The sequence below is a fragment of the Cololabis saira genome, chromosome 6 (genome assembly GCF_033807715.1).
Source record: "Cololabis saira isolate AMF1-May2022 chromosome 6, fColSai1.1, whole genome shotgun sequence".
NCBI lineage: Eukaryota > Metazoa > Chordata > Actinopteri > Beloniformes > Belonidae > Cololabis > Cololabis saira.
The window spans coordinates 24,616,968-24,632,015 of NC_084592.1; the positions used below are offsets into that span (position 1 = coordinate 24,616,968).

Consider the following 15,048-nt stretch of genomic DNA (forward strand, 5'->3'; position numbering starts at 1 on the left):
CGGCTGCGCCACGTGGCACTCCTCCTCCATTGAGATGCGCAAGCTCAATGGAGGAGGAGTGCCTCGTGCGCAGCACGAGGCACTCATACTATTGCTCAGGCTTATTAGTGCCACGGCTGCGCCACGTGGCACTCCTCCTCCATTGAGATGCGCAAGCTCAATGGAGGAGGAGTGCCTCGTGCGCAGCACGAGGCACTAATACTATTGCTCAGGCTTATTATTTATTTATTATTATTCCATATTCTTCCGTATAAACTTCGGCGCGTAACTAGTTGCGCAGCTTTGAGAAAACTCAAAAAGTAAAAACGTAGAAACGTGCGACTTAATCGGGAATCAATTGGTATGACTTTTATAAGCGATTGGCGTGCACGTTTTTGCGCAACGTGCACAAACGTGCACTTTTTGCCCCATCCGGAACGCATTGCGTGAACTTTGGGGCCTCACCACTCGCATACCGTTACTCGAAAAATTCTGAACCGATTTAGAAAGTTGTAGGCCCTGAATTTAACTACAGTCCTCTGGATTTTCAGAACGATGGCACGAATAGTTTTTGCACGAAGTGCAAAAACATTTCCAAATTTCCAAACTAATGGGGAAGATTTTCCCATGTATTTGTATGGGGCAGCATTTCACACTGTGGGTGTAAAATGTCCGGTGAAGGTTAAAAAAAAAAAAAATCACCTTTTTTCTGAGTCACCTATCTTTCTCATACTTGCACGTAGAAACGTCATTCAAACTTCAAAACGGAGGAAAACTTCTCTTCTCTCTCTAAACCCCAGACTGTTTTTTCCTAAAATGTACACTTTTCAAGATATGAGCCCTCAAGCGAGGACTGGAAATCACTTTTTTGTCAAATCTTCAGTGCGGTTCTAATTGATCAGAGTGCGAGAGACTTTGAAAAAATGACCATAATTTTTATTTGTAACTTGAGCTCACGGCCGAACCGTAAAAGCTAGAAAGATAATCTTTGGTCAGAATGTAGACATAGATGTTGAGATTCAAATAATGTGACTTTGACAGGCGTGGTGTGCACAAAATTTGAACGGGGGAGCCAAGAGTCACGCCAAATCCTGCCTCTGTCTCCATTAAGTCTAATGTTAAAATAAGTTTTCTTCAAAAAAATCTCATTTTTGTTTTCGAATTGCCGTTACTAACACATTTTAAGGAATATCTGAATAAAATTAAGATTGTCAGAATCTTCCGGGTTCTGTCTCTCTCACGATGTCTTTGTTTTTCTGCTAGGAGCTACAGTTTGATTACAAGGTGAAGTTATTTGAGGCTTGTCAAATCCGAAGAACTAGCTGAGTCATTCCAATACAATATACACTACCATACTTCCGGGTCATGTGACCCAGAACTAGTCACATGACCCACTCAATGCAGACTTCATAATACTTTACCTTGGATAATGGAGGAATCTGAACCCTGACCTTTTGACCTTACATGATCCCCAGTCCTGCTGGGGACAGGTTCATGGGATATATATGTATATTATTATTATTATACATATAAATATTTACATTTGTATATTATATATACATATTAGCCCCGCCCCTTCTTCTGATTGGCCGATACGTTATAGTCCAATATCTTTTGAATGGTTTGACATAGAGACTCACGGGTGGTATCAAATGACTAAGTATCGAGCCCCTGACCCTCATTGGTGCAAATTAGCCCCGCCCCTTCTTCTGATTGGCTGATACGTTAAAGTCCAATATCTTTTGAATGGTTTGACATAGAGACTCACGGGTGGTATCAAATGACTAAGTATCGAGCCCCTGACACTCATTGGTGCAAATTAGCCCCGCCCCTTCTTCTGATTGGCTGATACGTTAAAGTCCAATATCTTTTGAATGGTTTGACATACAGAGACATGGGTGGTGTCAAATGACTAAGTATCGAGTCCCTGACCCTCATTGGTGCAAATTAGCCACGCCCCTTCTTCTGATTGGCCGATACGTTATAGTCCAATATCTTTTGAATGGTTTGACATACAGAGACATGGGTGGTGTCAAATGACTAAGTATCGAGTCCCTGACCCTCATTGGTGCAAATTAGCCACGCCCCTTCTTCTGATTGGCTGATACGTTAAAGTCCAATATCTTTTGAATGGTTTGACATACAGAGACATGGGTGGTGTCAAATGACTAAGTATCGAGTCCCTGACCCTCATTGGTGCAAATTAGCCCCGCCCCTTCTTCTGATTGGCTGATACGTTAAAGTCCAATATCTTTTGAATGGTTTGACATACAGAGACATGGGTGGTGTCAAATGACTAAGTATGGAGTCCCTCACCCTCATTGGTGCAAATTAGCCACGCCCCTTCTTCTGATTGGCCGATACGTTATAGTCCAATATCTTTTGAATGGTTTGACATACAGAGACATGGGTGGTGTCAAATGACCAAGTATCGAGTCCCTGACCCTCATTGGTGCAAATTAGCCACGCCCCTTCTTCTGATTGGCCGATACGTTAAAGTCCAATATCTTTTGAATGGTTTGACATACAGAGACATGGGTGGTGTCAAATGACTAAGTATCGAGTCCCTGACCCTCATTGGTGCAAATTAGCCACGCCCCTTCTTCTGATTGGCCGATACGTTATAGTCCAATATCTTTTGAATGGTTTGACATAGAGAGTCATGGGTGGTGTCAAATGACCAAGTATCGAGTCCTTGACCTTCATGGGTGCATCCCGCGATCATCCGGCAGTAGTCCGTGGCACTTCAAAATTTCCCGGGAATTTTGTCTAGTTATTTATTAGTGCCACGGCTGCGCCACGTGGCACTCCTCCTCCATTGAGCTGCGCAAGCTCAATGGAGGCGGAGTGCCTCGTGCGCAGCACGAGGCACTCATACTATTGCTCAGGCTTATTATTATATATTCTTCCGTAAAAACTTCGGCGCGTAACTAGTCCCACAGCTTTGAGAAAACGCGAAAAGTAAAAACGTAGAAACGTGCGCCTTAATCGGGAATCGATGGGTATGACTTTTATTAGCGATTGGCGTGCACGTTTTTGCGCAACGTGCACAAACGTGCACTTTTTGCCCCATCCGGAACGCATTGCGTCAACTTTGGGGCCTCACCACTCGCACACCGTTACTCGAAAAATTATGAACCGATTTAGAAAGTTGTAGGCCCTGAATTTAACTACATTCCTGTGGATTTTCAGAACGATGGCACGAATAGTTTTTGCACGAAGTGCAAAAACATTTCCAAATTTCCAAACTAATGGGGACCATGTATTTGTATGGGGCAGCATTTCACACTGTGTGTGGGATGAGGTTAAAAAAAAAAAAAATCACCTTCTTTCTGAGTCACCTATCTTTCTCATACTTGCACGTAGAAACGTCATTCAAACTTCAAAACGGAGGAAAACTTCTCTTCTCTCTCTAAACCCCAGACTGTTTTTTCCTAAAATGTACACTTTTCAAGATATGAGCCCTCAAGCGAGGACTGGAAATCACTTTTTTGTCAAATCTTCAGTGCGGTTCTAATTGATCAGAGTGCGAGAGACTTTGAAAAAATGACCATAATTTTTATTTGTAACTCGAGCTCACGGCCGAACTGTAAAAGCTAGAAAGATAATCTTTGGTCAGAATGTAGACATAGATGTTGAGATTCAAATAATATGACTTTGACAGGCGTGGTGTGCACAAAATTTGAACGGGGGAGCCAAGAGTCACGCCAAATCCTGCCTCTGTCTCCATTGACTCTAATGTTAAAAAAAGTTTTCTTCAAAAAAATCTCATTTTTGTTTTCGAATTGCCGTTACTAACACATTTTAAGGAATATCTGAATAAAATTAAGATTGTCAGAATCTTCCGGGTTCTGTCTCTCTCACGATGTCTTTGTTTTTCTGCTAGGAGCTACAGTTTGATTACAAGGTGAAGTTATTTGAGGCTTGTCAAAAACGAAAAACTAGCTGAGTCATTCCAATACAATATACACTACCATACTTCCGGGTCATGTGACCCAGAACTGGTCACATGACACAGTCAATGCAGACTTCATAATACTTTACCTTGGATAATGGAGGAATCTGAACCCTGACCTTACATGATCCCCAGTCCTGCTGGGGACAGGTTCATGGGATATATATGTATATTATTATTATTATACATATAAATATTTACATTTGTATATTATATATACATATTAGCCCCGCCCCTTCTTGTGATTGGCCGATACGTTATAGTCCAATATCTTTTGAATGGTTTGACATACAGAGACATGGGTGGTGTCAAATGACTAAGTATCGAGTCCCTGACCCTCATTGGTGCAAATTAGCCACGCCCCTTCTTCTGATTGGCTGATACGTTAAAGTCCAATATCTTTTGAATGGTTTGACATACAGAGACATGGGTGGTGTCAAATGACTAAGTATCGAGTCCCTGACCCTCATTGGTGCAAATTAGCCACGCCCCTTCTTCTGATTGGCCGATACGTTATAGTCCAATATCTTTTGAATGGTTTGACATACAGAGACATGGGTGGTGTCAAATGACTAAGTATCGAATCCCTGACCCTCATTGGTGCAAATTAGCCCCGCCCCTTCTTCTGATTGGCTGATACGTTAAAGTCCAATATCTTTTGAATGGTTTGACATACAGAGACATGGGTGGTGTCAAATGACTAAGTATGGAGTCCCTGACCCTCATTGGTGCAAATTAGCCCCGCCCCTTCTTCTGATTGGCCGATACGTTATAGTCCAATATCTTTTGAATGGTTTGACATACAGAGACATGGGTGGTGTCAAATGACTAAGTATCGAGTCCCTGACCCTCATTGGTGCAAATTAGCCACGCCCCTTCTTCTGATTGGCTGATACGTTAAAGTCCAATATCTTTTGAATGGTTTGACATACAGAGACATGGGTGGTGTCAAATGACTAAGTATCGAGTCCCTGACCCTCATTGGTGCAAATTAGCCCCGCCCCTTCTTCTGATTGGCTGATACGTTAAAGTCCAATATCTTTTGAATGGTTTGACATACAGAGACATGGGTGGTGTCAAATGACTAAGTATGGAGTCCCTGACCCTCATTGGTGCAAATTAGCCACGCCCCTTCTTCTGATTGGCCGATACGTTATAGTCCAATATCTTTTGAATGGTTTGACATACAGAGACATGGGTGGTGTCAAATTACTAAGTATCGAGTCCCTGACCCTCATTGGTGCGAATTAGCCACGCCCCTTCTTCTGATTGGCTGATACGTTAAAGTCCAATATCTTTTGAATGGTTTGACATACAGAGACATGGGTGGTGTCAAATGACTAAGTATCGAGTCCCTGACCCTCATTGGTGCAAATTAGCCCCGCCCCTTCTTCTGATTGGCCGATACGTTATAGTCCAATATCTTTTGAATGGTTTGACATAGAGAGTCATGGGTGGTGTCAAATGACTAAGTATCAAGTCCTTGACCTTCATGGGTGCATCCCGCGATCATCCGGCAGTAGTCCGTGGCACTTCAAAATTTCCCGGGAATTTTGTCTAGTTATTATATATTCTTCCGTAAAAACTTCGGCGCGTAACTAGTCCCGCAGCTTTGAGAAAACGCGAAAAGTAAAAACGCAGAAACGTGCGTCTTAATCGGGAATCAATGGGTATGACTTTTATTAGCGATTGGCGTGCACGTTTTTGCGCAACGTGCACAAACGTGCGCTTTTTGCCCCATCCGGAACGCATTGCGTGAACTTTGGGGCCTCACCACTCGCACACCGTTACTCGAAAAATTCTGAACCGATTTAGAAAGTTGTAGGCCCTGAATTTAACTACAGTCCTGTGGATTTTCAGAACGATGGCACGAATAGTTTTTGCACGAAGTGCAAAAACATTTCCAAATTTCCAAACTAATGGGGACCATGTATTTGTATGGGGCAGCATTTCACACTGTGGGTGGGAGGAGGTTAAAAAAAAAAAAATCACCTTTTTTCCGAGTCACGTATCTTTCTCATACTTGGACGTAGAAACGTCATTCAAACTTCAAAACGGAGGAAAACTTCTCTTCTCTCTCCAAACCCCGGACAGTTTTTTCCTAAAATGTACACTTTTCAAGATATGAGCCCTCAAGCGAGGACTGGAAATCACTTTTTTGTCAAATCTTCAGTGCGGTTCTAATTGATCAGAGTGCGAGAGACTTTCAAAAAATGAACATAATTTTTATTTGTAACTCGAGCTCACGGGCAAACCGTAAAAGCTAGAAAGATCATTTTTGGTCAGAATGTAGACATAGATCTTGAGATTCATAAAATGTGACTTTGACAGGCGTGGTGTGCACAAAATTTGAACGGGGGGCCCAACAGACACGCCAAATCCTGTCTTTCTCTCCATTGACTCCCATGTTAAATAACGTTTTCTTCAAAAAAATCTCATTTTTGTTTTCGAATTGCCGTTACTAACACATTTTAAGGAATATCTGAATGAAAATAAGATTGACAGAATGTTCTGGGTTCTCCGTCTCTCACGATGTTTTCATTTTTCTGCTAAGAGCTACGGTTTGACCGCAAAGTGGAGTGATTTGAGGTTTGTTACAACCGAAATCTAGCTGTCATTCCCGCTCCCTCTGTATCAGGTTCTTGTTGCCCCTAACAACCAGAGCACAGCTGTGCTGATTAGACTGACCCAGACCTGGTCACATGACACAGTCATTACAGACTTCATGTAATATAACCTGGAAAATGGAGGAATCTGAACCCTGACCTTTTGACCTTACATGATCCCCAGTCCTGCTGGGAACAGGTTCATTGGATATATATGTATATTATTATTATTATACATATAAATATTTACATTTGAATATTATATATACAAATTAGCCCCGCCCCTTCTTCTGATTGGCCGATACGTTATAGTCCAATATCTTTTGAATGGTTTGACATACAGAGACATGGGTGGTGTCAAATGACTAAGTATCGAGTCCTTGACCCTCATTGGTGCAAATTAGCCACGCCCCTTCTTCTGATTGGCTGATACGTTAAAGTCCAATATCTTTTGAATGGTTTGACATACAGAGACATGGGTGGTGTCAAATGACTAAGTATCGAGCCCCTGACCCTCATTGGTGCAAATTAGCCCCGCCCCTTCTTCTGATTGGCTGATACGTTAAAGTCCAATATCTTTTGAATGGTTTGACATACAGAGACATGGGTGGTGTCAAATGCCTAAGTATCGAGTCCCTGACCCTCATTGGTGCAAATTAGCCCCGCCCCTTCTTCTGATTGGCTGATACGTTAAAGTCCAATATCTTTTGAATGGTTTGACATACAGAGACATGGGTGGTGTCAAATGACTAAGTATGGAGTCCCTGACCCTCATTGGTGCAAATTAGCCACGCCCCTTCTTCTGATTGGCCGATACGTTATAGTCCAATATCTTTTGAATGGTTTGACATACAGAGACATGGGTGGTGTCAAATGACTAAGTATCGAGTCCCTGACCCTCATTGGTGCAAATTAGCCACGCCCCTTCTTCTGATTGGCTGATACGTTAAAGTCCAATATCTTTTGAATGGTTTGACATACAGAGACATGGGTGGTGTCAAATGACTAAGTATCGAGTCCCTGACCCTCATTGGTGCAAATTAGCCCCGCCCCTTCTTCTGATTGGCCGATACGTTATAGTCCAATATCTTTTGAATGGTTTGAGATACAGAGCCATGAATGATGTCATATTAATCAGTATCGAGTCCTTGACCTTCATGGGTGCATCCCGCAATCATCCGGCAGTAGTCCGTGGCACTTCAAAATTTCCCGGGAATTTTGTCTAGTTATTCTTATTATTCCGCACTTTTTTTCGTCCGTTAATACGGCCCGAACTGCAACGTGCACCCATGCATGGCATACATCCTTGGATGCGTCTCCATCGTGATTCGATGGGTATTACTTTTCTCAGTAATAGGGGTTACCGTGGCAACGCTAGTTGCCAAAAAGCAAAAAAAAAGGCGAAAATTCCCGCGCTTATTGCTCGGCCGAACTTTATCGTAGAGACATCGTTCAAACTTTGAAAGACTCGGCCCGATAGTCTTTAAAGGACCATACAACTACATCATTCTAGTTATTACGGTTTTTGCGATATTTAACTTTCAATTTAAAAAAAAAATCTCTTTTATTTTGGACGTTTGTTGCTAGGCAACGGTTTATCGTACAGACATCATTACAACATTGACAAACCCGGGACGCTTTGTACTGCAACATATTTTAGTCTCGTCAAGCTAGCTATTACAGTTTTTGAGATATTCCACGTTGCTCATTTTGACGCTAACGGAATTTTGGACGCTTGTTGCGCGGCAACGCGATATCGTAGAGACTTTGATTCAACGTTAAAATACTCAGCTTGATGTGGACTACAACATACTGAGGTCTCATTACGCTGTTGTTTACAGCTTTTGAGATATTGAAGCCAAATTGTCCCATTCTATCCTATGGGGCTTGTTACTATGGCAACAAAAACCAATGCATTTGTATGGGGGACCATGTGAATAAACAATCTGTTAATGCTGCCCGAACCGGAACGTGCACCCATGCATGGCATACATCGTTGGATGCGTCTCCATCGTGCCTCGATGAGCATTACTTATCTCAGTCAAAAGTGTTACCGTGGCAACGCTAGACGCCAAAAAGCAAAAAAAAAGGCGAAAATTCAGACGCTTATTGCTCGGTCGAACTTTATCGTAGAGACATCGTTCAAACTTTCAAACACTCGGCCCGATTGGCACTAACGGACCCTACAAGCTCATTATGCCAATTATTAAAATTTTTGCGATATTGACCTTTCATTTTTCTTTTTTATTTCCATTTGACTTTGGACGCTTGTTGCTAGGCAACAGGTTATCGTAGAGACATCGTACAAATGTCCCCTGACTCGGCACACTGTGGACTTCAACATACTCAAATCTCATGAAGCTGGGATTTAAGGAAATTTTATGTCAAAATCCAGGCCAAATGGCCCCATTCATTCGGATGGGGTTTTGTACCACGGTGAAAAAAAAAACCTATCCGTTAACGTAGCCTGAACCGGAACATGCACCCATGCATGGCATACATCGTTACATGCGTCTCCATCCTGCGACGATGGGCATTACTTTTCTCATTCAAAGGCGTTACCGTGGCGACGCTAGACGCCAAAAAGCGCGCCCCATTAATAACTATGGGGAGCACAGTAATGAATGCAATACAACCGTAAACACCTCAAACTTACATAGAACCACCCCGAACACAACCACTACAGCCCCAAACCAAAGCAGCGAGAGGGGTCGAATGGGCGGTAGGGCATGCCCATATCAAAATTTCCTGAAATTTTCTAGTTCATATTATAATTGTCAATCCATTGTTTGGCACTGTCGTACTGGTCTTTCAGCTCCTGTACTTTACATTGGAGAATGCGGTTGTAATCCAGCATTGCCTTTCTTTGTGCTTTCATTTCTGAATACTGCTAGCGCATCTTTTCTTCCACCAGAAGCTTTTCTTTCAATTCCCGAAGCTGTTGCTCAAGGATGACGTTGTTCATGCGAAGAGACTGGTTCTCTTGCCATTTTCTCTTTGACTTTTCTTCCAGATGTTCTTGTTTTAAAAGTGATTGTTGGGATTTCAAAAGTTGACTTTGGATCTTATCATTAATCTGGGTCAGGGTTTTATGCTCCATTTTTATCCTGTTGTATTCTTCTTGTAGTTCTGTCTCATCTCTTAAACTCAAATGTATAGCCACAATTTGTTGTTCGAGAGCCTTGTTGTTTCTGACCAAGTTCTCCAGCTTCTCTTCGCTCTTCGCTTCTTCAAACATTTTTCCTCCAAGGTTGTTTGAGTCTGGCGCTTCATGTTCAGATGTTTGACTTCACCTTCCAAGTGTTTGCCCAAGTCTATTGCAGCATGTTTTTCTGCTTTCAGAAAGTTGTATCTGATCTTTGGGTCTTGGTCATGTGACAACTCATCACCACCTCTACTACTAAATATTTATTCACTTTTCCGACCGTTTGCTCTGCTTACTGCCCCCTATTGGTCACCGCCGGTACGACGCGCTCTCCTTGCATACTACGTGAGCGGCGTTGCTGTTGGTGGTGCACGAGAACGGACGTGAACGGACGCGAACACAAGCACAAACAGCAAGTATATCTCAGCCCTAAAACGACTGCTATAATTATCACCACTAAAAGTAGTAACCTGTCATGACTTCATGGCTCCTTCAAGTTTTAGGATAGAATGGCATTGATATTCAAATAGTGTGTGTTTTAGCAAATACCTTGGGTGGTGGTCAGAAGGATGATGAGGTTGGAAAGGATACGTGTGTGAGGACAAGCCTTCTGGGAAATGATTCCTCCAGCTGCTTCAGTGCAGGAAAGAAAAAAGTCTGGATCTTTGCATGGCAGTACCGCCGGCTTTGACAATCCCTCTCCAATCCGCCGCAGGGTGGCAGGGAGTGATGCTTGCTGTGCCAAGTACAAATAAACATACACTTAAAGGCTCTGGTAATTGCAGAAAATTGTAACTGATGATTACATTGGGTCCTTTTTCATTTCTCCAAAAAAAAACTGTCAAAAATGTGACTGACAAGCCACTGAATAAAATGCAAGGTCAGCTGACAGGGAGCCGACAAGCGTCTCTGCCATATTACCAGCGGTGCCAATAAAACAGTGCAGGAAACAACAGTTTTCCGGTTGTGTTTATCTGAAATGAGGGAGACCCGGTGGTTTTCTTTTTTTTTTTTTTTACCTTGTCTGCACACATATTATTGATTGATACCATGACGGTAGAAACCAAAAGTGTATATATGTGCATTATTACTATATGTAATATATACATATATATACGCACACATATGCGTACACATACATAAATATACACATACAAACCCAGTGTTTTTTTTTTTTTTTTTTTTTTTTATTTTTGGGGGGGGGAGGGGGTGGGGGGGGGGGGTGACGACATCCACTGCCAATCCAGGAAGCAGGAACACACGGAGACACACGTCAAGCACTGGAAATCTGCAACAAAAAACCACAAACAAAGCACGAAACCGGCACGGAGCCAACCAAAACACGAACAGCAATCGACCTAAATCTTGAGATCTGATCGCAGTCTGAGCTAAGCTATCGCTACCGCTACCTAAACCCAAAAACTAGAGAGCCAGCATGCAGGTGAACAAGCCAGTGTGTATGTCTAGGTGTGTGTGTGTGTGTATGTATATGATCATGCGTGTGTGTGTGTGTGTGTGTGTGTGTGTGTGTGCATGTGACTAAATGACTATATGTGTGTATGTGTGTGTGTGTATGTGTGTGTGTGTGTGTGTGTGTGTGTGTGTGTGTGTGTGTGTGTGTGTGTGTGTGTAATAAACCAAACAAAGCTCCACCTGAAGTGTATCTATAGTGGGGGAGGGGGGGGAGCGACCCCGCCACCCGCGAGACCAGAGGCCGACAAGGAAGAGCCCGGAACCCAGGCCACCGGCAAACCCCACAGAGGGGAGAAGTAGGAGGGAGGCAACCCACCGCCTGCGAGGCCCCCCCCCCGCCCGGCGGCGGCCGAGGGGGCCCGCGGGCGGGGCCCCCACGGCGCCGAAAGAAGCAGCCAGGGATCCCGCGGCGGCGGACCGCGACCCAGGCAATCCCCGGCCACCCGGTCCGGGCCGGACACGCGGCCAGGAGGCCCTCACCCTTCAGACCAACGACCCCCACCCGGCAGGGGGCCAGCCTGCCCGGAGAGACAGAGCCGCCCCGGCCGCCGACGCGGGCAGGCGCACCCGTCCCCCACGAAAGTGGCCCTCCAAGACCAGAGGGGCGCCCCGCCGTAGAGGCAGCGGGGGGGACCGGAGACGGGCCCGGAGAGAGGGAACCCCCCAACAAGGCGACACCCGCGCAGGCCCGACAACGGAGGGCCCCAGACCCAGGCATCCCATTCATTCATCCATTCGCCTATCCGATACCTATACTAATAATAATATAATATACTATACATAATAATAATAATAATAATACTAATAATAATAATAATAATAATAACCATCTTTGTATAATATAATATTGATAAATTATTAAGTTTTTGATGTCCTGCCAATGGAGGCTCAAATCCTCCATGGCAGGACCCTTCCATACCGCATTCTCACCGACACAGACATACAATCACGCACCGTTTCCCCCTCCCCGGGGGGGTCCAGCACCGCCAGAAGGCACCCCAGGCTGCACGGCGGGCCCCGCCAGGCCCGGGTAACCCGACCCACCCGTCCGAGGCCCAGGCCGGTGAGGGAACGCGGGTGATGTGGGACCCCCTCCCGCCCCTTGTGTTGAGTGCATGTGATTAATGCCATAAAAACAGGGAGGAGGGAGGGCCAAGTATCGATTGACACCGACCCCCCCCCCTCCCGAACTACGTGTCCTTGTCAAGTGTATTTATAAAGTGTTGAATGTGCAGTGTCTAATTTGCTGTTAAAACCGTGAGGCGGGGAGTGCCGGGCCACGCGGGACAGTGCCCCCCACGACCCGGACCCCCCGCCTTTCGCCTATGTGCGTATGAATCGTGTAGGGGGGGCAAGAGGGGGAGCGGAGGCCGAAGCCAGGAGGCAGGACCAGCAAAGCTGGCCCTGATAAGACACCCGCGTCCCCCCACCGGCCATCCAGTAGACGGGGGCCGGCCCCCCGAGCCGGGCCAGGGCCCCACCGTACCTCCACGGGCGCCCCCGGAGCCGCCGGAGCCCCCAGACGGAGGGGGAAACGGTCCAACATCCTCCCATTCATACTGACAACATAAGACATAGATACCTGGGAATGGCGCCACCCCGCCGCCGCGCCCGCCCGTGCACCCCCCGGTCAGGGGAGGCCCGATCTCCGGACCCGGCCCCACCCCCCCCCCGAGGCCACCCCGGCGGACACCCCAAGGGTCACGGAGTCCCCACATCCGCAGGGGCACTCGGCCCCCGCCCAGCGACGCGACCCGGTGGTTTTCAAACACACTGAAATCCCTGTTCATTTACTATCCTCCTCTCCCGTTTCATTAAGACCCTTTGACCATAAATCATCTTTCTTAGTCCTTTATGGATTGTGGCCCAGTTTAGGGTGACTTTTAACAATGAGCACATATTGCAGCAATAAGTGAGCATGTTTTTCTAGTTCAACATCAAACATGTCACTGAGCAGACATGACATGCAAACATGGTGGGGCCAAGTTTCCTGCTGCAGGACTGCAGGAGAGGACTACATCTTGGAAGCTTGAGGCTGTGGCTCGGGATCGCCCATGGAGGGCCAGAGCCTAATCCGTGACAGAGCTTGTGAGGTAAAAACAACACGGAGAAGGGTTAAGGATGCAAGACTGGTATCTGGCCTTCATAACGGTACGTAAACTACAATATTAGCCTCCAAAGCGGGGTTGAGCAAGAGCGGAAAGATGATTTCACCCCCTCACCTCTTGAACAAGCAACTGCCGAGGCAGCGTTTGATATCTGCCGGATAATAGCAGATGCACATCCTTTTCAGAACCACAAAAAAGGAACAGCTTGTTCTAATGTCCATGCAGTTCAACACAAAGACAAGCTGGGGACTTGAGAAAACCAAACTTCTCTGAACTCAAGATTGAACCTGACAGGAGCTTTACACTTTACTATCTGCCATGGTAGGAGCAGAAATACAGTTGGAAGAAAAAGTATGGGTATCCCCTTGGAATTAACCACATTCCTACAATAATCTGCAATAAAAAGTGATCTGATCTTAAATTAAATCACAGCAACAGACGAAAAAAACGTTTACACTGATAAAAAGCAATATAGTGAAATAATAACTAATATGAAAATAAATAGGTTTGAGTTGGAGCTGACTGATGAAACACACTGTAAGTTTGCTGTCCATTACAAGCATTCGCAGATGTGAAAGAGGAGATCTTTGAAGACACATGGTCAAGGGTAGCTGATTTGCATAAGGCTTGAAGGGAATATAAAGTATTTTTTCAAAGCGTTTAGGATTCTGTCAGTCCACAGCTAGACACAGTTTCGATAATTGGATTTGATTACTGTCAGTTCTCTTCCAAGAAGTTGGAAACCAGCCAAGATGATTCTAAAGGCAAAGCAGAATCCTAAATGAGTTTTCTTTCCTTTCTTTCTTTAAAATGTAAAAAAAAAACAAAAAAACAATAAAGATGACTAACAGCTAAAGGGTTAAAGACATCACTGGAACTGGCTCCCCGACTCGGAAATTGTTTTGTGGGCTGAGGATGGAAAAGTTGAATTGTTCAGGGAGAATACTCAGAACTCTGTGTGTCACAAAAAAGGACACAATTTACTACATTAAAACATCACCCATATGGTGAGGTATGGTGGAGGTAGCATGATAATTTGGGCTTTTTTCACTGCTGCAGGGCCTGGGCCAAATTTACTGAATTGTCTCACAGAATTATGTCAGGGTGGTTGTCCAGTGACATTGAAGTAACCCCCCCCCCCCCCCCTAAAAATGGCCCCAGAAAAAGAAAATCCACCCTTTGATGTTCTCAGGTCAGAGCCCAGACCATAATCCCACAGAAATGCTGTGGACTGACCTCAAAAGAGCTCTTCACACCAAACATCCTACAAATGTGTCTGAGCTGAGGCAGTTCTGTAAAGCCGACCTGTTGCTGTGCAGGTCTGATCCAGAGCTACTGCAAACGCTTGCTTGAAGTCAGGCCTGCCAACCATCCAGCCGTGACCTCCAAGGGATGACTTCAGCTTTTTCTTCAGCACTCTTTCTGAAATGCATGCAGGTTTTATGTATCTGCGGTGTTTGGATTTTTGTGCACAATGTTGTGAAAACTCAATTTTTCCAGTGGAACACCGATTTCTCTTAGGGCAAGTGTTCTGATTCTGCTCCAAGAGAATCTGAATTAAGTTTAACAAAACAGGCTACTCACAGAAAAAAAATAAGCCTGATCCTCACCTGTTTGCTATTTTCCAAGTGTCTCAGGGCCCAGTAAATGAGGCGGAGGAGGTGGAGGAGAAGGTTAGGCTCCATTTGAGGAGCATCGTGAAGCTGATCAGCTAATAATGGCAGAGCCTAAAACAAAAGCAAAACTAATTTAAGACCACTTCCTCAATCAAACTTTATCAAT

General features: G+C 44.9%; 1 protein-coding gene across 1 annotated transcript in view; it reads right to left on the minus strand.

Moving 5' to 3' along the window:
- Nucleotides 1-15,048, minus strand: part of LOC133445596 (coiled-coil domain-containing protein 138-like) — a 29,649-nt gene that overhangs the window by 8,223 nt on the left and 6,378 nt on the right. Inside the window, exons 9-10 of the mRNA XM_061722920.1 lie at nt 14,877-14,993; nt 10,235-10,421 (exon numbers count right to left, since the gene is read on the minus strand). Of these exons, the coding sequence (XP_061578904.1) occupies nt 10,235-10,421; nt 14,877-14,993 (304 nt within the window). The remainder of the gene's footprint in view (nt 1-10,234; nt 10,422-14,876; nt 14,994-15,048) is intronic.